Source organism: Myotis nattereri (assembly GCF_964212035.1).
Source record: "Myotis nattereri genome assembly, chromosome: 9".
Lineage (NCBI taxonomy): Eukaryota > Metazoa > Chordata > Mammalia > Chiroptera > Vespertilionidae > Myotis > Myotis nattereri.
Genome location: NC_138084.1, coordinates 6,393,145 through 6,420,043, shown reverse-complemented (window position 1 = coordinate 6,420,043; position 26,899 = coordinate 6,393,145). Strand labels below are relative to the sequence as shown.

Here is a 26,899-nt window from a genome sequence, read left to right as displayed (position 1 = left end):
GGAAGCTTGTTCCCAACAAGCCAAGTGAGAAGCAGTGGGGGTGTGGTGGGACAAATGCCGCCTGTAGCCTGTCTGGCCCAGACCTTGTTCAGTGACCTGCAGTAGGCACTGTCCTTGAGGGGCTGGCTCTGCAGCAGCAGGGGATGGAGGCTGGCCTTGGCTAACAGCTCTCCAGAGATGCCAAGATTAGAAATCCCAGGGTTTCCTGTCTCAGGTGAGCACCACAGGGGTAGCTCTCCTCCATGACTACAGAACCACTCTAAGCAATGCCGTGGGTGGGGTGTATGCGCGTGTAGGGGAACAGGTATCCTCGTACTGAAATTTTCACAGCCGTTAAAAAGTTCGATGAAATAAAATGTGTTTTAGAAGCTGCTTCTGCCCAGAGGAGTGAAGCAGGCAACCCTTGGCCTTGGCCTCTAACATGAAAGCCTTCCGACTCATTCTCTCACGCACACGCGTGCATGCGCGCATACACACACACCCACACACACACCCACACCCAAGGCAGGAAAGCTTTTGTTTTTTTTTGTTGTTTTTAAAGCCTTTTATTATAAAAAAAAAAAAAAAAAAAAAAAAAAACCAAATCAAAATTTTCCCATTGGAAGCTATTTCTTTTTTTGTTTTTTAAAATTTTTATTACACAAATATCTCCCATTCCCGCGTATCAGAAGAAAGATGTCCTTGCTTTCTCTAAAACCAATAGTAGAGAACGTTTAGAAAACAAAAGTCCAACTAGCTTCCCTCTTTCCCCGGCCCAAAATAACCCAATGTGTCAACTGAGATATAGCATGACTTGTCCCCTTAATGCTTACATTTAATTTAAATTTTTAGCACAACATTGGAGACAGACTAAATCAGCAACAAAAAATATATATTTACAATATTTCTCTGAAAAAACAAAAAACACAACCAAACCCTTTAAACATAGTGACTTTAGGAGTTTTATTTATGGAGCAGTTATTTTTTTAATCACCAAGTGATTTTATATTATATATATATATGTATATATATATATATATATAAATTTTCTTCCTTTCCTTTGTGGTTTTCGCCCCGGTGCTTGGAAAGACGGAGGCAGGGTGTGGCCCTGTGGTCTGAGGGCAGGCTCTCCTGGCGAGGCAGGTGTCTAAGAGCAGATCGCAGGGATGCGATGGAACTCCCGGGTCCCTCTGTCCCCAACAGAAACACTTCTTTCCTCCACGCGGACCATCCCTCACCTCTGAAAACCATTTCCCCCCTTACAGTCCCAGAGAAAAGGAAACCCCAGCAAGGGCATAGGTCCATCTGCTGCCACTCCTGGGTTCCTTTTTCTGCTTTCCAATTACGTGCACGGTAAAAATGCTTATTTTTCCAAACCCAAAACAAACAAAATACAAACCAAAACCCAAAACAAACCATCAGCTTGGAAATTTCTGTGGATGAAATGTCCCAAAGTCAGAGGCACTCTCCCGGCACAATCCCTGCTCTGAAGGGGTCTCTCCACCTCCCCTTTTATAAAAAGACAACAAAACAATCTTTTCAGTATTTTCCACAGGAGCAACCAAAAAAGGCAGGAAGCTTCCAATTATAGATTAACAATATTAATAAGGTTTTTGCTCAATACCCAGGGTTCTTTACAGAGAAGTTCCCCTAACTGAGGCACTCTGGAATAAGTCACTGGCGTTTCCTCAAAGTTTTAGCCCCAGGTCACTGGGCCTGGAGACCAATGGAAGGGGTAGAGGGTCATGGGAGCAGACTGCTGTTTTTAAGGTGCAGCCAAGAGAATCAGCAGATTGGAAGAAACACACCATGCTATCCCCTCCTACCAGGACCCAGTTTTCTCTTAGGCCAGTCAATGCCAGGGTCAAAGCTGGGCTAGGCGGCAAAGAGGGGGCCCCTCTGCCTCTATTGCTTTGGAAGTGGCAAGGGTGCAGTTGGTGTCTCTCCTCAAGGTGCCTGGGCTCCTTGCCCTCCCCCATAGAGTTTCAGAAGAGCCTGAGACTGGGATGCAGAAAGGGGCCAGGAAGGGATGGGGCTGGAGGACGAGGAGGCGGGCAAGGTTGTGCTATCACTGTCCTTCTGGAGGGAGAGCAGAGTGCAAATCCGCATCTATTACTTATAAGCTCTTGCCACAGGCTGCTGCTATTGAGCATCTCCTCACACATTTCAATATTGACCCAAAAGAAATTCCGACCTTTCTTTCTTTTTTTTTTTTTTTTAAAGTGCAAAAAGCTCTCTGCTGCCCTAGAGAGAGGATCTTTGGACAGGCCGTTCAATGCAAAGAAAAAGGGGGCAGCTGATGGGGCTTGATACAGGGAGGTAAAGTGGGAGACACCATGCTCCCCTCCTTCCCTCCCCACACACACGCGTAATACACTCAGCCACACACACAGAGGCACATGCACACCCCCTTCCAGGGCCGCAGGCAGAGGGCAGGTGACTGGCTTCTAAGCAGGAGCTCCCCCTCCTCCCAATGGTGCCAGATCAGTGAGCCACTGGGACTAAACACAGGTCTGGGCTCTGGGGATTACACTACACTAGAGGCCTAGTGCCTGCTGGAAGGCAGGTGGGAACCTGGCCCAGATCTCTGTTCCCCGCAGCAGGGGCAGACAGGCTGCTCCCTTTAGGACCTGCATCCTAGGAAAGCCCTATTCAGGCAGGAATAAAGATATGGAAAAGGGCAGTGGGAGGCTAAAGGAGTGAGAACAAGGAGATGGTGCCTATCTCAGAATCTGCTTAGAAAGCAAAAAAATGGGGGTGTCCCTGGGATACAGTTCCAGCTCCTCTGAAGAGCCTCAACCCCAATAAGTGCAACAAGGACCTCAGGACCTCATAGAGACTGGCAGGAAAGTCTAGGGTGGGGTAGCCTCATTATGTGAACTGACTTGGTGCATCGGACAGGATCAAGCTAACTGGAGGAGAGGGGAGACAGACACAGATGAGGTCTTAGACACCTCAACAGCACCAGTGTGATCTGTATGGGTCTGGCATTCCTGGGGCTGCTGGCCCCTCCTGTATAAGCCGGGAGAGTGTGACAGAGGAGAGACACTGGGCACCAAAAGGAGAACCTGGCCATGGAGACAGGGCTGCTTTCCTCCCTGGGAGTTTGCTCAGAACCAGGCACTGCTCAGAACCATGGATGGGGAGGAGGGCCCCAGGGCCTAGTGCAGATGATAGTTGCACAGACGACCCAACTGAGAGCTTGGCCTCCTGGCAGGCAGGCGGCAAGCGTGCAGGTGAGCTGGCACCTCGACAGCACACAGCCTATGCTTTTCCCTTAGATCAATTTGCTACTCCCTTTTCCTTAGGAGGGAGAAGAGCAGGCAGGTAAGCCTGGTGTCCACCGCACTCTCTGCCCCGCCTATATGGGAAGGGCTCAAAGGACAGGAGAGCAGAGAGGGAGTGTGACGCTGGCCTCAGAGCCTGTGCAGGGTCAGGGAGAGAAGCTCTCCTGGCTGGGGAGTCAGGGAAGATTGGTTTCCTGTTCAGTCTGGGCCAAGTGTGCCTTAGCTGATCTTCTGTATCAGCTTCTCGTCAGACAGGCAGTAGAGACTGTTGATGGACAAGTCTGAGATGAAGTGCTCGCAGGCTTTTCGAGTGATCTGCTTGCATCCTCGAAGGTCGATCAAGGTGACATTGGCGATGCGCCGTAGGTAGATCAGGGTCTGGTCTGTCAACTTATTGCAACCTGTGGGGAAAGTGACTATAAGGACAAATGTATGTACACATGGCCACAGGAGCTTGCCTCTGTAGCTCAATTCCCCAGCTCTTCCCTTCAAAATGCTAAACCGAAGCCCTCTTTGTCCCGTAACTATCTGGCTCAGGGATCAGAAGTGCCATCATCACTGTGGCCTCTGAAAGCCCCTGCTATCTCACTCCCTGCATTTTAAGGTTGACCAAACTGCAGCTGGGTGGTGGCTGTGCTCTTAGGCACCTGACAATTACTCTAGGCGTTGGCCACCCATCAGTTAAAGGGATAGAAATCCATTTCCGTCCAGTTGTGAGGAAACAAGTTAACACAAGTTTAGGCAACAGACCCAAGTTCTTTCAGTCAAGCTCCAGGAAGGGCTGGGACTTCCAGGAGGTATGGGGCAGTTTGCCATGAAACACTGCAGCAGCATACCTGCCATATTGAGCTCTGTGAGGGAGTAACGAGTGGAAGACCCGACAGCAGTGAGTAGATTGGAGGACTGATCTGTCAGGTGGCTGCAGTGACTGAGGTCGAGTCGAGACAGGAGGGGCATGTGGCGAATGATGAGGCGAAGCGTGGCATCTGTGATGTCAAGGCCTGCCAGCCGGAAGTCAGTCATGTTCCGGAGCTTGCTGCGATTGTCCTGACCTACGCAAGCAAGAAAAGAGCCTAGATCAGTGGTCGGCAATCTCATTAGTCAACAGAGCCAAATATCAACAGTACGACGATTGAAATTTCTTTTGAGAGCCAAATTTTTTAAACTTAAACTATATAGGTAGGTACATTGTTATTAACTTAATTAGGGTACTCCTAAGGCTTAGGAAGAGCCACACTCAAGGGGCCAAAGAGCCGCATGTGGCTCGCGAGCCGCAGTTTGCCGACCACAGGCCTAGACTAAAATTCTTAACTCTATTCTAGCTCCAAACCTGCAGGCAACTTCACAGGCCAGGTCCCCTTGCAGGGAATAAGCAGAACTGCCCACACCCAGCCCTGCCTTCAGAAAGCAGTGTGTGGGGGCCATTTTCTAGGAAACCAGACATGTTTTCTTCCTTCCCAGCTGCTGGAATATGCCTTACACATCAAGAGAGTATGTGCAGAATACCCCTACCTTTCCCACACTCCTATAATTTTCTAGATCATCTCATACAAATAGTTCTTAATGATCCACCTCAACCCGGAAGCCTTCCCAGACTTCCTTAGGCTTTATACTTTCTGGATCCCAAATGCCACTGACCAACAAAATGGCTTACTCCTTTGTTTGCAGGTAGGTGTCTGGTTCTAAATCATTAACCTGTACTTGTATATACTCTATCATGCTGTTCTCAATCTGCACAGTGTCATTTCTGAGACTGCCTTTGCTTTTGAAGATGAAGTATACTGAAAGATAAAGCTACATACAAAGTATGTTGAAAGACGAGCCCAGAGAAGTCAGGCACAGAGCATACCTGGTTTATCAGCAGGTGGAGTCAGCAAGTCCCGAATTTGAGGGTCCTTGATTCCTACTGCCCACCGAAGATCAAGGGTCCTGAGAAGGGGGCAGCTGGAGGTGCTGAGGGCAGAGACTGCAGACCAGGAACAGCCGGCTAGGAGAAGGTCTTTCAGTCCTGCAACGGAAGAAAATACATATGCAATAATATATACTCTATCAGCACATCCAAAGCCTTTACTAGCAGCTGATCTGACTAAGGTAAATGGATTCCCAGTCTAATGGGAGAAAGACTATGTCCTTATTTTATCCTAGTAATCCAGCTCAAAGATTCCTATGAGCACTCTCCTTTATTAGCTTTGGTGGTAAGACCAATTCCTTAGTTCCTACCAGAGCAATGCAAACATGACTGTCTTTCTAAAACCTCAAAATGCTGAAAGGAATAGGTCCTTACAAGGAGCTGATCAAAGCAACATCTTATTCAAGTTCCCTCTTCAGTAGCCATGCTGAGGAGAGCCTTAGCACTGGCAGCAGTACCTGATCCCATTCTTCTCGCTGTCCAGTGCAGTGATTGGTCTGCCAGTTCAGAGTGGTGCCTGGGGACTAGCAGTTAAGGTGACCCTGAGTAAATCTCTTGCTAAGCAGAAAGGCAACTATGGTATGGGACTGCTGCCCTAAAACACTGCTGCCAACAAAGCAGCTTTCCCTGCCCACTACTGGGCCCTGGAAGAACAGTGGCAGGGCTGCTCACCTGGCAGCCTATTGACGAGCCATGTCAGTTGTTTTTTAGAGATGTTGGTCCAACTGAGGTCAAGGCTAACTGGCTGCCTCTTGATGATACCACTGAGAGCTTGGGGTACAATAGCCTTACACCTACTCAAGTCAATTTTTGTCCAAAGTCTCTTGTCGCAGCACCTGTGACAGAAGGAAAGAGAAAAAGCTGTCAATAACTCAATATCCCTTGTTAGAGTAACTTCCATCACAGGCTGCTGGAGGCTTCTGGGAAAAGCAGGGCATCTGGAGGGTCTCTCTCTCTGGGTTCTACAAGCTTACAAGATCATGCCTGTTGTATTTTCCCTGTGAAAATAGGGCTTGTCCTCTATGGCAACCATACAGAGGTTAAATGATGGATAACCTGACCAGTTCACCTTGATTTACTCTGGATGGGCTGAGAACACAGTAAACAATAAGCCCCCATTTGCACTAAAATGGTACGGCTTCTACCAAAGTGCATATAAGGCAGTGGTTCTCAACCTTCTGGCCCTTTAAATACAGTTCCTCATGTTGTGACCCAACCATAAAATTATTTTCGTTGCTAATTCATAACTATAATGTTGCTACTGTTATGAATCGTATGGCCTTAGGCGACCCCTGTGAAAGGGTCGTTCGACTACCAAAGGGGTCGCGACCCACAGGTTGAGAACCGCTGATGGAATATTAAAAAATTCCTTGACTTCTTACTGCTTGAAGCTAGGACTGACTATATTCTTTCCCTTGTCAGTCACTCCCAGCTGCCTGGAGATGCAGGTATATCCACAGTTCATCCTACCTTAAGCTCTAGAAAGAGTCCACTATTGTATCAAGCCAAAAGAGGCTGTTTATGACTAGGCCTGGAGAGTTCTTTCCCACCCTGGGTTTCTGCCTCAGTGCTATCTCTACATTTTCTAGCCAGTCCAGACCAGAACTGAGAGGACATCCTTTCCATTGCAATCTGCTAGTCCACAGGCCACAAATACTGCTGCCACAGGCAGGCTTCTATTTAATATTTTACAGTGCCTGTTCCCTCAGCCCGGCTCAGAGTCTAGCTGACAGCAGAAGGGGAGACAGCACATAATGGGAATCTTATGTGATTTGGCCTAAAAACAAGGGAAAGAGCTAGGCAGGCCCACTAGCCCTACAAAGAGAAATATTAGGAGAATTTATGTAGCTCACATATTCAGATTTGGGAAATAAGCTTGTGTTTGTGAAGAATGGGGTCTTTATTTCAAGACTGAAAAAACTTCACCAATGGCATATGAAACTTTTCTGGCAGAAACAAGCAGCTTACCTAAAGCGGTGGATCTCAGACTTGAAATGTGTACCAGAACTCCTGGAGGACTTAAGAACAGACTGACTGGCCCTATCCCCGGAGGTTCTGTTAGGTGGTCTGAGATGGGCCCTGAGAACTTGCATTCTAACGAGGTCCCAGGTGATGCCACTGGTTTGGGCATCATCTTTGAGAACTACCCAGCTATGAAGAGTATGTCCTAGGGTTTAGAAGCTTGAGGAAAATCAGTGTTCTATGAAAATCTTTGATCATCATCGCTAGGGACCTCCCCCTCCCCCCGGCCCCCCAAGCCCAAAGTTTCTTAATGTTTAACTTGAGAAGAAACTGTTGGCCTCATTAAGGACAACTAAATCTCAGGAAACTTTAAAACTGGACCCTGCTTGCTGGAAAAAGCAATTCTGGTCCAGATTTTGGGAATAAGAATTAAAACTAGAAAACTGTGAGCACCTTCAAATTTTTTGAAAACCATGCCCACCTCTCCCATTAGAGAGGTAACTGAGCAGACAATTATTGGGTGTCATCTGTCTCCAGGACCAGGAGAGTGACTGGCACATCAGAGGCTCTCAACAAATAAGTGACTAGTTTCACTGACTTGCGGGGAAACTTATGACTGAAGTTTTTGCACAAACTACAGATCTATCCCCCAAACCAGTTTCCTACGCCAAGTAAAGAGAGATGGAAAAGTATGGATAAGGGAGAGGAGGCAAAGGGCCAAATATCCTTCATGGACACAAGTGCCCACATCTTGAACAAGACCCCAGTCTGGGGAACAGACTAGATTGATTTAATCTTTTAGGTCCCAACAAGCCTCCAGATGCCAAATCACATGCTTGTCTCATTTGAAAAATCTGCCACCTAATCCCATACCCCTAGTCCTGATCCCTGTATCCCTGCTCACCATTTATACCACGTCTTGCACACTCGCATACATTCACAAAGTTCTCTGCGGCTGAGGTAGCGGAAGACAGACATCCAGACCTCCCGCTGCATCCAGCTTTCGTCTCCATCCTGAGCCCAACTGCCCCGGCCATTCAGCCTGGCTGCACCCCCCTCCTCTGCACTGTCATCTTCCTCCTCCTCATCCTCCTCCTCCTCTTCCTCTCCCCCCAGCCCCTCCTCATCCCCACGCTGGGGGGTTCGGGCTGGGCAGTGCTGCACTAGCACACGGGGGGAATGGCGGAGGTTGGCAGAGGAGGCCGTGATGGCCTGCAGCTTGGGCACAATGGATGTCCCGTGGAGCTCTTTGGTGGGCCTCTGCAGCGTGACAGTGAGGTACGATCCCCGGATCTTGGCTTTCTCAACTTCAGACAGCTCCTTTTTGCCGCTGGGATTGTTCTCCTTTTCCCGTACCATGGTGCGCTCTGTGGCCTGTAGCCGCAGCAACTGCCGCCGTTTGAAGCGCTCATCGCGGCTGGCACTGTGGTGGTCGCTGGGGCCAGCCCCAGGGGATGACCGAGTCACCATACCCCGGGGGGAAACCGGGTCATGGATGAGCTGTAGCATGGAAGTGGGCGAGTGAGGCGGGGGTGTGAGGGGCTCGTCACAGCTCCGCAGGGGCCGCAGGACTTTGGCTTGCACAGCTTCTTCATCACTCTCTTCCATCTTCCGCTTCTATAAAACAGGCCCAAAAAAGCCACATCAGTGCCTCCCTGTTGTTGTCAGGGGACTAGAGAGAAGACAGGTCACTGCTTTTCTATGGAGAAAAGTATCAAGAGATGCTGGTGGAAGAAACAGATGCTAGTGGTGAAAGAAAAGAGGCCTCCATTCACCATTTGGACTAGGATGCAAAACCCGAGAGCAGTCAACACAACAGATCTTTAGCTCCACCAGTGTCTGAGCTCGCCTCTACCAGTCTGCTGCTTCCACTCAGCACCCCACCCTATCCCTAGAGACCAAGGGCAGATACGAGACAAAGCAGAGAATGAGAACCTCTGTGAGAAACCACACTGTTCCCAGAGGAATCTGCTCTGGATGGAAATGAGGAATTCAGGTTGGGTGAAGACAACCTTCCATAAAGGAACACAACCTCATCCCATGCCACCTGTGCTCTCCAGCCTCTTGTCCCTTTCTGGAGGCCACCTTGGCTATGTTGCGATAAAGCCTAATTAACATGTTTCACTAGGTTGATTTTCGTGAAGGAGAAGCAATAATCCTCCTCCTTTTTATCCTCACATTTTTAGTGCACTATGGTTGGAAGAGAATAATCACCTTTTGGGTGTTGGCTTTTACCATACATCAGAAGGTGAAACTAAAATACAGCACCTGGCAACCCATCTGCTACAGCAGGGAAGTAAACACCCACCACAACCAGTAAAATCTGCTAGGATAAAAACTTGTTCTTAGTCCGGTCCTGGTAGCTCAGTTGTTAAAGCATTGTACTGATGGGTCAAGGTTGCGGATTTGATCCCCAGTCAGGGCACATGCAAGAATCAATCAGTGAATGCATAAATAAGTGGATCAACAAATCAATGTTTTTCTCTCTCCCTCATCAATAAATTAAATTAAAAAACAAACAAGCCCGGCCGGAGTGACTCAGTGGTTGAGTGTTGACCTATGAACCAGGAGGTCATTATTCAATTCCCGGTCAGGGCACATGCCCGGAGTGGCCTTGATCCCCAGTGTGGGGCCTACAGGAGGCAGCCTAGTAGTGGCTCTCTCTCATCATTGATGTTTCTATCACTCACTCTCCCTTCCTCCCTGAAATCAATAAAAATATGTATTAAAAACAAAAACAAACAAACAAAAAACCCTAAAAAACAAAACAAACCTATTCCTAGTATAAGAACTTGAAATACGGAGAATTCTAGCACTAGTCAACTCTAAAAATCTTTGTCCTCAAAGATATTTAGACTGAAAACTCAACTAACTCACTGCCTAGGGGGAAAGAAATAGAAAGACAAGGACCCTTGTCTCCACTCCTACACAGTGCGCCTAGAGACCGGGGCCCGGATCACGGACACTAGGCCAGCTACCTCTTCTGCATGTGCCCTTAGCAGGTCTTGTCTTGCCGGCCCCAGTAACTAGAGTCCTTTGGGCCCTTTGACATTACTGGCGACCATTGGGCCAGCAACCACAGCTGCTCAGGGCCAAGGTCATGGGGCTGGTCTCCTCTGGGGAGGGGCTGCCTCTGTAGGACACATTTAGGCTGATGGGCAAGCTTTCTGTGACACAAAGGTGAAGATGACAAAAATGTGAACCTGCTTAACTGGAAACTCCAGCACACCACTGTATTTCCCAGCTGCCTCAGATCTCTGCTAAAGTTTCACTCCACAGCAACCCTGCTCAAACAGCCCAGCTGTGGTTCCTCTTTTTCTAGGACCCCAGATTGTATAAGAACCTCAGCCATTTGCAGACCCCAAGTGGAACAATATTCAATAACACAAAACCAAACATTAAAAACTCAAACAAAAGGCCCAGCCAGCGTGGCTCTGTGGTTGAGCATTGACCTATGAACCAGGAGGTCATGGTTTGACTGTTGTGGACTCAATCCCCAATGTGGGGCGTGCAGGAGGCAGCCAATCAGTGAGTCTCTCTCATTGATGTTTCTGTCTCGCTCTCCCTCTCCCTTCCTCTCTGAAATCAATAAAAATATATTTAAAAATAAAAACTCAAACAAAAGAAAAAATAATTAACCAAAGGGAAAAATATATATAAAAAAAATATCCCTGGATCAGAAAAACCATGTGAATAAAGTGCAAAGGCAAACACCTCCTAAGCTTGATGCTTCCTTTCTTCTCACAATGCAAATCTGGATAAAGTTCCCTTACCTGGGCTTTCTCTGAGCTGTCCTCCTGGTAGCACTTGGGACACTCCCAGCAATTTGGCAATTCCTCGTTAAGCAACCCCTCTCCATCCATCTATAGGTAGACAGGGATGTTAAAAATCTGTCTCATTATAAAAAAAAAAAAAAAGCAAAAAAAGCAAAAAAATAAAAAAAAGTAAAAAAATAAAAAAAAGCAAAAAAATAAAAAATAAAAAACCCTGTCTCTTAAGCCTCCTTTATTAAACACTAACCACCACATGGTTAGGAAGGACCTTTAAGAGTTACCCATTTCTAAATACATTGGCTCATAAGAGAAAGAACGATAGCCATTTAGTCTCATATTAGCCACAGGGAACTGCTACCCTCACTCTTGGTTACTTGATCAGAGTTAGGCTCCATGAGGAAATTCCTGAGAGTCTGGGGTCTCTTCTCTTGACACATATACTCCAGAAGGTCCCATGCCACTTTGAAAAAGGAACTGAACACCACAGGAATGGTGCCAGACCCAATCTTAACAGTGGGGCATAGTTAAGACTGCTTGGATTCAGAGACCAGGGGCCTAGTCTCTGTGGCTCAATGTAAAGTCGGGATAAATAACAATACTCATCTTATAGGGTTGTGATGAAGATTAAATGAATAAAGTATTACGTAAAGTATTTAGATAAATGCCTGGCATATAATAAATGCTCCATAATTACCATTATCATTATCGTGGAGATAATATCCTATTTTATTGATTCTAAGATGCTATTTTTCTTGAATCTTTCTGAAATTGGGCTGCTTCTCATAATTAACAGTGTTTTATAATCACTGTCATCCAGGTGCAGTCATGACATAATTGACACCTCTGGGAAGACCAAAAAGTACCAGCACCAATGCTTTTTAGATTTAAAGAAATATAAAGAAATGAGGCAGACCCAACTTCACACAGTTCTTAGAGATTAAACAAGGGAATGCATGGAAACCAGCAGCTCTCCATCTCAGCTGCACGTCAGAATGATGTAGGAGATATTGAATGCCTCGGTCCAGGTCCAGGCTAGAAGAGTTGACTCAATCTCTGGGATCTGAACTTCCTTATTACTTTTTAAAGCTCCTCAGGTGTGCACTAAGCCTGATACAGACTGAGCACTCATTAAATGTTATTAGCTAATGTTACAACTCTCACTGACTTTTAGGAACTAATATCCAGCGATAGAATCAAGTATGCAATAAAGATGCTTACAGCCATGAAACATTCCAAATCAGACCTGGCAGTTCCATGATGGCCTGGAGACTCCAAACACAGTCTCCAGAGGCCAGAATATAAGCTCCATGAGGGCAGAAATCTGGACTTTTTTGTGTACTGGTCCTCAAGGCCTAGCACAGTGTCTGACACACAGTAGAGATATTTGGATCAGGGGTAGATGTTACATCACTACATGACCCACAGCTGATGGCCCATAATACGGATGCTGGCAGTTTCTTGTGACATATATTCCAGTTTCCTCTGTTTCACTGTTTCTTTAGACACTCTATCAGCTGAGACTTCAGTAGCCCCTTAGGCCTCTACTCACCTGGAGGCAGCCAGGATGAACAATCTCATTGCAGATACAGCATTCCATGAGTTTCTTCTCAAAGTCCTGTGTCTCCTCATTTTGATCCACTTCCCCACAGAGGGAGCATGTGACTGAGTGAGGCAGCCTGGGCTACAGGGGACAAAGATAGAAACCAAGGAAAGAGCAGGCTTAGATCCTTATCATTTCAGCTTCCCTTTAACTGAGAAGGGCAATTTGGTTCCTGTGACTTTATAGTAAACACGTAGGGAACATGGAGACCAGGTAGAGAAGTGGCTGAGGAAGCAGATAGGGGAGGAATCAAGTAGCTAGAGACCAACAGAGATCAGTTTATTTTCAGTGAGCCTGTCCCTGGTCTTGGGGTCCTTTCTTTCCAATCCACTTAAAGAGGGAGGGGACAGATAGCAGTGATTTGCCCTTCAAATGCTGGTCTCTCATTTGAAAACTGGATATGGCTCAAAGATTATACTAGCTAAGTTTTAGTACTGGATGTTCCTTCACAACCCAGGGAGAAAAGGGACAGAGTGAAGAAAGCTAAGAGAGAGCGTAACTTTTTCTTTCCAACTCTCAATAACTCTATATTATGCATATTTCAGTCCCTTTGGCACCACCATCCCTCCCCCAAATTCTTTACCCAGCAGGTCACTCACTGCCAAGCACTGCCGGAGGACACAGGACTGCTTCATACGACCAGGTCCTCCAAACTTCTTCATGTCCCTGCAGTAGTGGCAAACACCACACTCCCCTTGCACACAGGCTTTGCACTTTCGACATCGTACTCGTCTCCGCCTGGCTCCAGACACTATGGGGGAGGCAGCAGCTGGCCTCACAGGTGTTAACCGTGGAGCTGGTTTCATAGTGTGAGGCTTTGTGATGGGGATGGTAGGAACCCGCACCTTTGGCCGGGTGGGGAATTTAAGCTGGGAAGAGAAAGCAGTGAGGTCAAATATATCAGGTAGCTTTAAGGACTAAAGGTAGAAGATTACATGGCTTGGCAAACTATGGCCCAGGGAGAAATCTGCCTGCTGCCTGTTTTTTTTTGTAAATAAGTTTTACTAGAACACAACGACGCGCAGTTGCTTATGCACTGTCTATGGCTGCTTTTATGTGCACTGGCAGAACTGAGAAGTTGTGACAGAGACTGTATAGCCTGCAAAACCTAAAATATTAATCTTTATTATCTACATATTACCTTTACCAAAAAAGGATGTCAATTCCACCCTAGCTGGTTTGGCTCAGTGGACAGAGAGTCGGCTTGCGGACTGAAGGGTCTCAGGTTCAATTCTGGTCAAGGGCACATGCCTGGGTTGTGGGCTCAATCCCCACTGGGGGGCGTGCAGGAGGCAGCCAATCAATGATTCTCTCTCATCATTGAGGTTTCTATCTCTCTCTCCCTCTTTCCTCCTCTCTTAAAATCAATAAAAAAATATATATTTTTTAAAAAAGGTTGCCTATTCCTTCAGAGACATCTCTCTCACACTGTTGAGCTTTCTAGGTACCAGTCACTTCAGGGGCCCTCCAACATTTCCTTATCCTGAATATTACTACTCAGAATATACTCCTAAAGAAGACAGTAAACTACTTGAAGGTGAGGCAGGTCTTGTTCATTTCTGTATTACTCTGAATCCAAGTATAACACCTGTACATAGCAGACACTCCAATAAATCAGAAATGACTAAATTATTTTGGGGCAACCCGATGTAGCCAAGTAGAGGCCAAATGGGACTCCTGCACCCAGGTAGGAGAGACAGTTCTTTAAAGACATCTTTTAGCTACATAACTTTATATTCTACCTAAACACTCCTAAAACGTGATGGCCCTGCCATTTCAGCTTTGGGAACACCAAAGAAGGGTCAACTCATGATCAGGATCAGAATGCGATCACTTCTTTTTTTTATGTAATAACTTTGACAAAGGACGATGTGGGGAAAAATTATTCAGGGCCTAACTGAAGATTCATCAAAATTCACAACTGACAATTTATTAGCTAATGGGTAATTCCTATCTTCTCTTTTCAATTTGATAGTGAAAGTCCAAATTAAGAGGAAACTTGAGAATGTGGTCTCAATTCAACATAGAAACACCCTGGCCTTTTAAATATATATGTAATTATTTTAACCAGTTTTAAATCATTCTGTGAAAATAATTGTGTCACTGGGCCAGAGGATAGGAACTGATCCATTCTGGTGAACAAATGTATACCTTGGCACCCAAACTTGGAGACAGGTCTCCTAGTTTGATAGTTTCGTTAAGAGCATCATCTCCAAAGACAGCCAATTACCCTGACCTAAGAGTCAGAACAAACTGAGGAATGATTTTCCCTTTATATTAACATGCCAAATGCTTCTAGTTGTCCTTTTTTCTTCCAGAATAATAATGGTCAGACAGCAAATACTTTAGAACCTGAAGGTCAAGAATAGTTTCTTACCTTATCCCTTTTTGGCCACTGTACTATAGGGACTCCAGTGAGGGCTAACTTGGGATCACTGTTGGCAAGCTCCTCCAGCAAAACCTAAGGGTAGGACAGAAGAAAAGAGGGCACAGTGAACAAAGAGTAGATCACTCCTTAGCCTCATTCCCCACCAGCACCAAGGGAAGGCCAGGGAATCAGCTTTCTATTTTCACTTCACATAGACTAGCTGCAGAACAAGTAAATCAAAATGAAAGAGAAAACTTAAACTAGTACAATACTGTCAAAACTTTTATCTTTGTTCCCAACCTGGTTCTTGTGTACTGCACTGTACTGTTGACACTTTCACTGAAGCAGCTAGCTAGCTACCCTGGTGACAAGTGTTTCTTGTCACATAGTTCTACATGTGACAGTAAAACTTTACTTCACCCTTTTACTTTTCCACACCAGTTAATGAATACTGCCAGAGAGTAAATACTGACTTCAATTTGCAGATGTCAGCAAAATGGCAACAACAACAAAGGCTAATACTGAATTAATAATATGAACAGCAGAGTCTTAATATCTAGCTCAACCCAGGGCTCTGCTCTTCTAAGGCTGATTACAGAAATCTCAATCTTAAATCTCTCTCTCTCTTACACACACACACACACACACACACACACACACATACGGTCAATCTTAGGGACAATAGTTCTCTCATGGCTTTAACCAATCTAGTTCGAATGACTTAAGGAATAATACCACAGTAAGAAACTGCCACTGAAGTGAATCACACTGGCTGAGTGTTATTTTGAAACCTTTAAAGTTTTATAGACAGAAATTTTTGAATTCCAAACCTAGCAGGATGGAATTCCTCTGACACCAGCAAAGAACACAAATCCAGAAGACAAGTGACATGATTTCCTTAGGTGAATATAGGATATTAACTGTTTAGAGAAAACTAAACTTTGATCCTGGACAGGTCAGTATGCTTGGGCCACCTTTAATAATCACTCTCATAACCTTGTGGGCTCTCTGCCTAGAGACCAAAACTTTCTGAAGCACGAGGCGTTTCCTTACCAAGCATTTTCTTTCTGAACCTAAGGATCATATTCCAAATCCCAGAGTTGGGACTCAGAAAGACCCTTTAACTCATACCCATGAAGCTTCCCTATGAAGATCTCCCTTTGCCAAGCTTCCAGATGCCTTTCCCCCTCCCCCAAACTGATTTCATTTCCAGCCGTTTTATTTACTCTGAGTTGCTATGGCACCCTATTCTGGAGCCTCCTGTTAGTACCACACTGCGTGGGGGTAAAGAGGCAGGGTGCGGTGCCTCATGGGACAAGACTCTGGTATGGGCTGTAATCTCCCTGGGGTGAAAATTTCAGGTCCATTCAAAATGTGTGCTAGAGAATGCACAGCTCCCCTCCCCCACTTCGCACTGCTGAGGAGTAGGACTCTGCCCATTTCCTCTCCCCGAGAGCTCAGAGCTGTCCACAAATAGGGACTTTCCACTTTCAGCAAAACAGACGGCACAGAGAGATCCGCGACTGTTTGACTGTTTAAGAGTAGAAAAGAAGCCTAACTGTTCACCAAAAGCAGTCTAGTGCTACCAGCAAGATTTTTGTGGGGAACAGGGTAGGTGGAGAAACTGTGTGGGGTGGGGAGGAAGTGGGCGGAGGGGGGCTGTTAACACATACAGACTCAGTTACTGGGGTCTGTGTGGGTGTGGAGGGAAATGCAGATTGCCTTCCAAGCCTTATTTTGCTGGGGCCATACAACCAAGCACACCCTGTTTTCATGGAAAAAGACAGACTCCAGCTGAGGCCCTTCATGAAACCATATAAAGAAGCCACCAACCTTCACCAGAGGGGGTTTGGGACAGGGAGCGGGGGCGGAATGCAGAAAGGCTAACGCCTATCTAGGATCCTGGTTTTAAGGAGAACATTCAAACACAAGCCTACACCCCACACGGCACAGGAAGGGGAAGAGAACAGCGACGTCTGGGCAGAGAAGGGGAATGGATTCCCAAAAGCCAAGCGACCCAATTCAGAAGCACATCCCACAAGGCGAGGGAACAAGTGCAATGACGGCTCCACCAACACGAAGTAACCTCAGCATTGTCTTGGACTCGCCCAGCAGACAGTCCTTCAGCCTTTTCGCCGAAGTCCCCACAGTTAAACACACCCTGAACCAGGAAGGGTTTGCTGCCCGCCCGCCCGCCCGCCCGCCTGACCTTGTGTTTCTCGTCCCTCTGGAGTGCTGAGGCTTTTGGTTGAAGTTTCCCCAGCGTCTTTGTTTTGTTTCCTGTATTGGAAGTTGTGCTGAAGGAGTTAGGTTTTCTGCCTCTTGGAAAATCCGATTTAATTGAAAATTCTGAAATCTCCCAGAGTTCATAAGGCAGGACAGTCCAGACTCCCCAGAGGGAGCAGTGTGCAGCGCTCAGAGCTCCTTCCAGAGACCTTCAGCTCAGCCGCGGCTTCCTCTGCCTGCGAACAATGCTGCTGCGTCACCCACATGCAGCTCCCAGAAATGCTTTGCAACGGAAGATGGCAGGGGGGGTGGGGTGGGGGGAGCTGGGCTCGCCAGCAGAGGGCCCAGGCAGACTGCTGCAGAGTCGGGAGGGAGGTGCTCTTCAAGCCTCTCTTCCTGGCCATTGGAGGAGAGCCTGCCCGAGGAGCTGGGCCGAGCACCGCCCTCCTGCTCCCTCCCACCGCCACTGCAATAGGAGAACCAGGGGTGGCCCGAGGGCGCTGCTGGCCGACTTTGGCAGGCGCCAGCCAGAGGGAGGGAAAGCTTTAACCCATTCGGCATGTGGTCCCGCATTAGTCCTTGTATCAGTCCACACCCTTCCCTTCATGGTCACCTCTTATTGTTAGTTAGCCAGCACTCTCCAGATAGCACACACAGGACTCTTCCTGCTCTCTCTCAAGCACAGTGAGTGGCCTGAAGTTCCGCCTCGGGAAGAGCCAGGCGGAAGCGGAGCCGCTCTGCAGGCACCTTCTCTCCCCTTGTATGACTTGCTTCAACTGCCCTCACTGCTGCTCTCCCAGCCCAGAATACAGAACCAGCATACAGGTTTCCAGAAAAACGTTCAGGAATGATACATTCCAATGAATATAGAGATATTCAAAACAATGTGTCTGTTTAACATCAACTGTCTACCACAGATGCCTGCCTCCGGTTGCAACTGGGAGCCACCATGTAAGAGTCATGCCTAGGCAGCTCTTCTGACCAAGTCAAGTTAGCTGAGGTGTGACCTGAGGTCAGGGAGCCAGCAAATGTGTACTTGCAAGTCTCCTAGGACCTTAACTTATTGTGCTTATTCTGCCCCTCAGATTATTCCACCTTCAGGACACCAGGACTCAGCACATTGCCTAGTCTAGTGGTTTGTCCTGACTGCCTCTTCTTGATTCCCTAGATAAAGCAGCCCCACGATGCTACTTCTAACAGCCATTGAAGTGATGCGTGTCACCCACTCTCCTTGCACCAATCAGACAGGGGGAAGCTCTGAACAAGCAGTCTCTCAGGCTACAGAGGATCATATTCTGGGTTGAGATTTTATGTAATTTTTAATTTTTAAATGTAATCTTTAGACTCTCAGAAATGTAACCTGAGTTTTCTGAAAATCACAGAAGCTGCTTTGAAATAAACATTCCAGGCTACTAAGACCCTAGCTCTCACCACTGGGAATTCTTATTTATTCTCAGCATGGTTGTTTCAGTGAGTTTCTAGTGCAGTCAGTAGTATAATATTTTCAAGGGCTGCATACTTTAATTTGTATAGTAGTCTGCCAAAGAAAGGAGGGACTTTTGTGCTCTTAGGTGAAGCTCTTCCTTGAAATATTTATATGGTCATTCTATCCTAAATCTCTTCTTTGCACTTATACTTAAGACTCAAAGACTCAATCAGCCTATACTATTATATGTGAAAAACTTTCCTTATGTGACATCCCTCTAACCAACTGAGCAATCCGGCCAGAGCAGAAAGTGTTTATTTTGATCTTAGTGCTATCTAACTTTAGAGGGTTGATAAAATACAAATACTTAAGGGAAACATGTTACTCTGAAACAAAATACAAGTTCAAGTTGTAGCAAATATAAATTCTGGAAGCCACAGGAAAGAACAAAAACAGATAGGGCACTAGGAAACACTCCAAATAAGTCTCCAAATCACAAATTAATAGGCCGATCCCCTTCCCCCCATTAATTCAGAATAAAAGATAGGCAACAAAGATCAGAATTAGCCTTGCCGGTATTGTTCAGTGGTTACAGCGTCGGCCCATGCACTGGAGGGTCTTGGGTTCGATTCCCGGTCAAGGGCATATACCTGGGAATGTGTGATGTACACCCCAGGTTGGAGTACATACAGGAGGCAACCAATTGATGTGTCTCTCTCACATTGATGTTTCTCTTTCTCTCTCAAAAAAAAAAAAAAATTTAAATTGATCTGTTCATCCAAAAAAAGTTTTTTAAAGATCAGATTAAGAAAATGACATTACATAATACAGAAATATAATGGAAATATTTTAAAGAATAAATCTATTTTAACCTACTCTATATACTTTTTAAAATAAGATTTTAAAATAGATTTTTAGAGAGCAACATTGATGTGAGAATGAAACACTGATTGGATGCCTCCTGCATGTTCCCTACTGGGGATTGAACCTGGAACCCGGGGAATATGCCCTGACCAGGAATCGAACTGGCAACCTTTTGGTGCAAAGGACAACACCTGACCAACTAAGCCACACTTGGCCAGGGCTAACCTATATGCCTTGTAACTGAGTTAAATTATTTAAAACTTTCTACTCAGTAAGAATGTGATTATAAATGTACTGAAAGTAAGAATTGCAAATGAAGTTTTATTTATGCAGGCTGTTTTTCCCCACTCCTAATCTGGTTTACTGGATTAAGATCTAATTATACTGGGTCCTCTACCAGTTATTCTCTTTATTAATATCAGACAAAGAAAATTTCTAATCAGTGCTTCTGTATTTATTTGTAACCATAACTTTGGCTTCAATCCCATCATACCCCTGGGATGGAGTCTAGGGTAAATTTTTAGAACAAAATAAAATGTTATAATTTTAGATCAGAGCAGCAGTAGCCTATAGAACCACAAAGTACAGTTTTCAAATTTATAAATTCAGAGCTTTTACCATCTATATAATGTTGTAGTAATCAATCTGTATCATCTAACAGGCGAGTTTATTAACTGGTGAATTAAGAAGACTGACCCCTCCTTCCTCCAGGACAGAATCTACCACTGGACCCTCTCTGGGTGCTCTCAGGGCCCTCTATCATGCACAGCACCTGGGAACCTAGAATGCACTTACTTTCTTAACCCACTTTAATGCCATTCCACCACTGGACTGTAAGCCTCTTGAGGGCTGAATCTTTGACATGTTTGCATATTTATTCCAACACTAAGCATGATTCCTGGCACTGAGTATGCTATGCTTATTTTCAAAGTAGCAAAATAAATGAATTTCAAAAATTTGTAATATCTAATTTTTTTCTGAAATAATACTATTTGTTAAGTACTTTATTAACATCATTAATTTTCATAACAGCCCCACTGAGGTAGATGTTATTTATAGAGGAAAAACAGGCTTTGCCCCCAAAGTCAAATGGTTGCCAAGCTTATCTACTAGTAAATGCTTTAAGAGCAAACAGGAAAATAGAAAAATATTCAACAACACTGAATTTTTCATTAAGTGAGTTAGGCATATGTGCACGTTAGTTTTTTAAATCCTCACCCGAGAATATTTTTTCCATTGATTTTCAGAGAGAGTGGAAGAGAGAGGGAAAGACAGAGAGAAATATTGATGTGAGAGAAACACATCGATTGGTTGTCTCCTGTAGGCGCCCCGGCCAGGGCCAGGACAGGGAGGAGCCTGCAACCAAGGTAGGTGCCCTTGATCAGAATCGAACCAGTGACCCTTTGGTCTGCAGGCCGATGCTCTATCCACTGAGCCAAACCAACTAGGGCTATATTAATATATTAAAAGCTTCTTTTTGCAGATATTAAGATCTCTTTTATTAGCAAAACAAACACAAACAAAACAATAAAGTCTGATTAAAACTCAGTCTTCCAGCTGACTCCCACCACCTTGCCGTGACCCTCTGTCAGAAGTTGATGTGCCCTCCTCTGCCCCCTCAACAATGCACGTACAAAGAGACTCTTTTTCCTACATTAATGGGACTGTTCTATACACACTGCTCCAGGTCCTGCCTCTTTATTCAGCGTCTATCCAGGACACAACTTCTCAAGTTTAGAAATATGAAATATCTCACAGGAGGAGAGAACTCCATTCTATTTTTAGTCTACTTTTAGGATTCAAGGTTATCCACACACCTCTTAATCAGAACTTTACACATACTAATTACTTTCCCTTGAACCTTACCATTAAGTCAACACTTTTTAACGCCCCGTTTTCATCGAATCCCCTTCTAACTCTATATTCTATGACTTGCTCTTCATCACTGTAGAACTTAACATTTTGGCATCTTCAAAGCCCTTATACCACATCACTAAAACTGACTTCTTCCAGAAAATATGTTTATGAACATCTCATTTCACCACTTTTTTTCTCCTCTCTTCTGCCAGTTGTTTGTGGCTCTCAGCAAAACCAATAGGCTACAACAAAAACCAATCCTTTCCTCTGCAGGAAGGGTAAACGAAGCTTGCTTCTGTCCTCCACTGCAGTGTAGCCTTCTGTGCTACAAACACTAAGTTCCCTAGCACTACAGTCTCTAGTTGTATAGTTATTCGGCACTTAACCAACCCAATGCTTTTTTTCTTTCAGATTTTCGAATTATTCAAGCTCCAAACTCACTATTATCTGAAGCTCAGATTAAATATAGTCAAACGTAGGAATAATTAATTCATTTGATCTTTTTTAAAAAACATTTCATTGATATCAGAGAGAGAGATAAATATCAATGATAAGAGAATCATTAATTGGCTGTCTCCTGCACGACCCACACAGGGGATCGAGCCCATAACTTGGGTATATGCCCAGACCGGAAATTGAACCTGTGACCTCCTGGTTCATAGGTTGATGCTCAACCACTGTTGCCACGCTGACCGGGCAATTAATTTGATCTTAAGTTAAAGTACCTGCAGAGCTGGAATCTGAAGCTGTTGTCTTCTGATTATGATTATGGTATTGGGTAAACAAAAAAAGTTGTGGAAAAGCCTCTGCAGGGGAAATTCAAACATTGTCAGCCTATGGAGTCATCTTACTGTCGATTCGTTCCTCATGCTCTAGTCTCTGTGCCCTTCTATCTTAGCCAGCAATGGCAGCCATGTTTCTCATGATTCCTGATAAACTAAGGATGCTCTCTCTAGACCAGCGGTTCTTAACCTGTGCGTCGCTATCCCTTTGGCGGTCGAACGACCCTTTCACAGGGGTCGCCTAAGACCATCCTGCATATCAGATATTTACATTACAATTTATAACAGTAGCAACATTACAGTTATGAAGTATCAACGAAAATAATTTTATGGTTGAATCACAACATGAGGAACTGTATTTAAAGGGCCAGAAGGTTGAGAACCACTGCTCTAGACACTTTTATAATGTTTACATTTAAAGAGTCCTCTTTAAATGTATCTCCTAAACTCATTGCCCTTCTAGCAGCCTCCTTTTACACTGCTTAATATTTGAACCAAATCTTTCTTAATTTTCCCTTACCACTCTGCTTCCTCTACTTTGGTAAGAGAGTTTGCCTATTTCGATCATGATACTTGATCTTGTATAAATGATTAGCAGATTATAATATGGCTTCCTACAACTGGATTCTGGACATCACTGTAGATATCCCTTAGGATTGAAAAGATATTTCTCTTTTTCATGAATCAGAAATACCCAGACCAAAAGAATGTTAGTGAGATATAAATTTAGAAATCTTTCTTCTTAGGGTTCTTAAAGGCAATTATACAAATTACTAAGTTCCCAAAGTCATAATTTTATGTTTCCCACATGTAACCATGATGGAATGGTTACATATAAAAAAATAAATTCTGGCCCTAGCTGGTTTGGCTCAGTGGATAGAGCGTCGGCCTGCGGACTAAAGGGTCCCAGGTTCGATTCCGGTCAAGGGCACATACCCAGGTTGCGGGCTCAATCCCTAGTTGGGGGTGTGCAGGAGGCAGCCAATCAATGAGTCTCTCTCATCATTGATGTTTTTACTCTCTCTTCCTCTCTGAAATCAATAAAAGAATATATTTTAAAAAACCCCACAAACTCCTGTAGAAAAAAAAGAAAGACATTACACTCAAATTCTCAGGAAAATATACTTACACGTGTCCGATCACAATGGAAAAGAAAGAAACTAAGTGTCCTCTGATTACTTAAGGCTGGGAAGTGAGTCTGAGGTCTAGCTTGTGAGTCTGGAAATTTATGGCTGTTTGCTTTGTGCTACGCATTAATCATTATAAAACAGGGCTGCACCTACCTCGAACTTTGTCATTTCCTCCCCTAAATACAAGGTAAAGTGACGCCACTTGCCTCTTCTAGAGCAAACCTTATAAAACCAAACTATAAAACCAATTGTCCAGGGAGAGAACCAACTTCACCAGGTTAGACTCCTTTTAGCCTCTCTGATTTTTACCTTTTTACTGAGGCATAAACAATAAGATATAATGAAAATGTCAATCATATAAAGAAAAAAAGTGCAGGTCCTATTCCAGTCTTTGGAATTCTTTCCTGAGGTAGCTGCAAAAGGTTGGAAGCACTTCAGTTGGTTAGTGGTGACCAAAGAAAAACTTGAATCAGTAATCAGAGATGGAAAAAAAACCCCTAGTATGAGATATTTCGCCCATCTACCTTAAGGTGACATAATTATTCCCTATAATCCTTCTGAGGCTTAAAATAATCTATGACAGGCTTTAAAAATAACACTTACTACAAATTGTGAGTTAGCTTTCTAATACACATACCCATGCCCTGCAACCAAGACATAGTTCCAGACACTGACTTAAATTGTTATTCCCAGCTTTTCATTTTTTGTTGTTCATTTTAATGGCTACATATGAGAAAATACCTAAAAGAGCTCCCTCCAGTTCAGAAGGCTCAAATCTGGATCCTTTAAAAATAAACTCATTTTGCCTGGCTAGCATGGTTCAGTGGTTGAGCGTCGACCTATGAACCACAGTTCAATTCCTGGTCAGGGCGCATGCACAGGTTGTGGGCTCAGTCCCCAGTAGAAAGCATGCAGGAGGCAGCAGATCAATGATTCTCTCTTATCATTGATGTTTCTCTCTCTCCCCCCTCCCTTCCTCTCTGAAATCAATAAAAATATCTAAAAAATAAGAACATATTTAAAAAAACACAAACTCATTTCTTTGAGACCAACACATGAGGCATGGGAAAGGCTTTCAAGATTACTAATACCGAGAGATCTCTCTCTCTTTTTTAAAAAAATATACTTTTATTGATTTAGAGAGGAAAGGAGAAGGAGAGATAGAAACATCAATGATGAGAGAGACTCATTGATTGGCTGCCTTCTGCACGCGCCACCCCCCCCCCCCCCCGCCCCGGGGATCTAGCCTGCAACCAGGAATATGCCCTTGACTGGAATCGAACCTGGGACCCTCCAGTCCGCTGGCTGACGCTTTATCCACTGAGCCAAACCAGCTATGGCTGGGAGATCTCTTGGAAAAAAAGATAAAGATATACAACATGAAGAAACTTGATATAATAGGTTGCATTATATTTAAAATGATATATTTTAAAAAATTGCCCTATATATTTATGTCTTCCCACTAGATAAATTTGAAACTAAATATGCTAAACCTACTTAATATAACCCAACGTAAAATAATTTCTTTCTTCTGCTTGGGGTAAGACTGTTAGACATTATTACTGACCACTTTTGTTTTGAAATAGGCCTGTTTATCTGAGGGTAACTTAAGTTTAAAGTAATATTTCAACAGGCACCTCTTTTTTTCTTAATATAAACACTTTCCCAGGCTCTTCTTTATTTTTATGATCAGCCTGCAATTTTTGTTTTTAAGACTAAATTTAAGTCCTGATGATACAAATATTAGTATTTTCACAACAGGCACCTCTTTTTAGGAACTAAAACACTATGCAGTACAAACTTATACAAAATTTCTTTCTCAGAATCCAGAAATTGACAGCTCTAGTCAGATCAGTAGCGGTGATACAACACAACCAACTTTTACCTTGACGTCAGCAATCAGAGCATCTTCATCTTCTATCCCTGTAGGGACACATTTCTTGTGTAGTGGCAGAGACTCCAACTTGTCTACAAGGCAGCGAAGGCCTTCGAGCTCAAAATGGGTCAGATGCACCTGCCTGTCCTTCCGGGGACTACACTGGGGATCCCATACTTGGCCATTGTGGGAGCCCCGGCTAGAGTCAGATGATGAATCTCCAGACAAGCTTTTCTTCAGACTTGGAAGACTTCGGCAGGTTTTGCCCAGTCCATCATAATCCAGGTTGACCCCATTGGCTACAGGGCTAGTGAGGACCGAACGCCTACTACTCAAGCGCCGGGGTTCTCGATCCACTGCTTCTTCATCTCCATTTCCAGATTCCAACCCATTTAACTCCAAATCTGTTGGTATGAAAAAAAAAATGCAGTAAGAACAAGCCACTTGGCCATGTGATCAATGAGAGAAATAGGCAGCATAGGAGGGGCCTTCAAGTTATAAATAATGAAGTTGTAACATGTTTAAAATGGTCTCTCCTTATTCCAACACCCATATGTCCATTGTTAAAAATCACAGCTATAGCATTTTCAGAAGATTGAGAAAAGCTCGATTTTGTGTGCTAAAAATAAGTTACCTATGAAAATTATTGTAAATTAATTTCAAGTTCAAACTCAAATCTGGGGTTCTGATTTAATTATCTTTTTAAAAAGTAGACAGTGTGAAGCACATGCTAGTATACTTAAAAAGTAGTTTTGTAAACTAAGAATTGAGTTACTATGAGACCCACGAATCCATCATCTGGGTATCTGCCCCCCAAATTTGTAAACATTTATTCATAAAGACATTTGTAATCCCTATGCTCATTGCTGCATTGTTCACCATAGCCAAGACACGGAAACAATCCAAGTGTCCTTAGATGGATGACTGGATAAAGATGTGGTACATACAATGAAATACTACTTAGCCATATATATGTGGGATATAAAGCTGAAAGCAATAAACAAACAAGCTCAGGCATAGACAACAGTACGGTGGTGACTACAGGAGAGGGGAAGGGGGGTGAGAGGAAGATGAAGAGTGTAAAGGGGGACAAATATATGGTGATGGAAGATGATATGACTTTGGGTAGTGGGCACATAATGTAATATACAAGTCATGTATCATAGAAATGTACAATTGACCCTATGACCCTATTAACCAATATTATCCCAATATATTTAATAAATTTTTTTAAAAAAGTAAGACACATACCAGAAAATTGATTCCTTTCTTGAGGAATGAAGTAATAACAAACTCAGACAGAGATCCAGAATATTTCATTTAGCCTAGTAATTCACATCTGGGTAGGAGATCAGCTGTTAACCAGCATTCAACTCCAACGACTAAATTTGGTATTTTCAGGTAGATAAGTAAAAAAAAAACACAAAACAGAAAAAACCCCACAAAAAACCATTGAGCAACAGCCCGCTGAATATTCTTGGCCACACACTCAATCCTGTAGGGTGTCTTGAAAGTTTGTATAGGCAGAAAACTTACCCATGCTGAGGGACTCTTTCTGAAATTCCTTGGTTAGGTGAGAGCGGTTGGTTATGCAGTACACATAGCGCTCCAACACATACCAACACATCTCATAGTAGAATGGATAGCGAAACTTATTTGGAACCTACAGAAGCAAAATAATGAGAAAAGAAAGTTAATATCAACTTTAAAAGTGAGTTAGATAACTATATCACTGCAATAATTAATCTAGAAAAAACTCTCTAGTCAACCTGAAAACCCAGGCTGGCATTTTCTATCTGACAACCTAGAAAATGTTGATCTTGGGAAACAATCACTAAAGATAAATGGTACTTGGAAAGA

At 44.2% G+C, this 26,899-nt stretch overlaps 1 protein-coding gene across 1 annotated transcript in view; it reads right to left on the bottom strand.

Annotated features, from left to right (window-relative positions):
- Nucleotides 1-2,198: 2,198 nt before the first annotated feature.
- KDM2A (lysine demethylase 2A) overlaps nt 2,199-26,899 on the bottom strand; it is an 82,856-nt gene continuing 58,155 nt past the window's right edge. The window contains exons 10-20 of the mRNA XM_081099850.1: nt 26,576-26,702; nt 25,049-25,443; nt 14,888-14,971; nt 13,110-13,379; nt 12,460-12,591; nt 10,911-11,000; nt 8,042-8,754; nt 5,848-6,011; nt 5,116-5,274; nt 4,103-4,318; nt 2,199-3,667 (exon numbers count right to left, since the gene is read on the bottom strand). Coding sequence (XP_080955976.1) covers nt 3,486-3,667; nt 4,103-4,318; nt 5,116-5,274; nt 5,848-6,011; nt 8,042-8,754; nt 10,911-11,000; nt 12,460-12,591; nt 13,110-13,379; nt 14,888-14,971; nt 25,049-25,443; nt 26,576-26,702 — 2,532 coding nt within the window. The 3' untranslated portion in view covers nt 2,199-3,485. The remainder of the gene's footprint in view (nt 3,668-4,102; nt 4,319-5,115; nt 5,275-5,847; nt 6,012-8,041; nt 8,755-10,910; nt 11,001-12,459; nt 12,592-13,109; nt 13,380-14,887; nt 14,972-25,048; nt 25,444-26,575; nt 26,703-26,899) is intronic.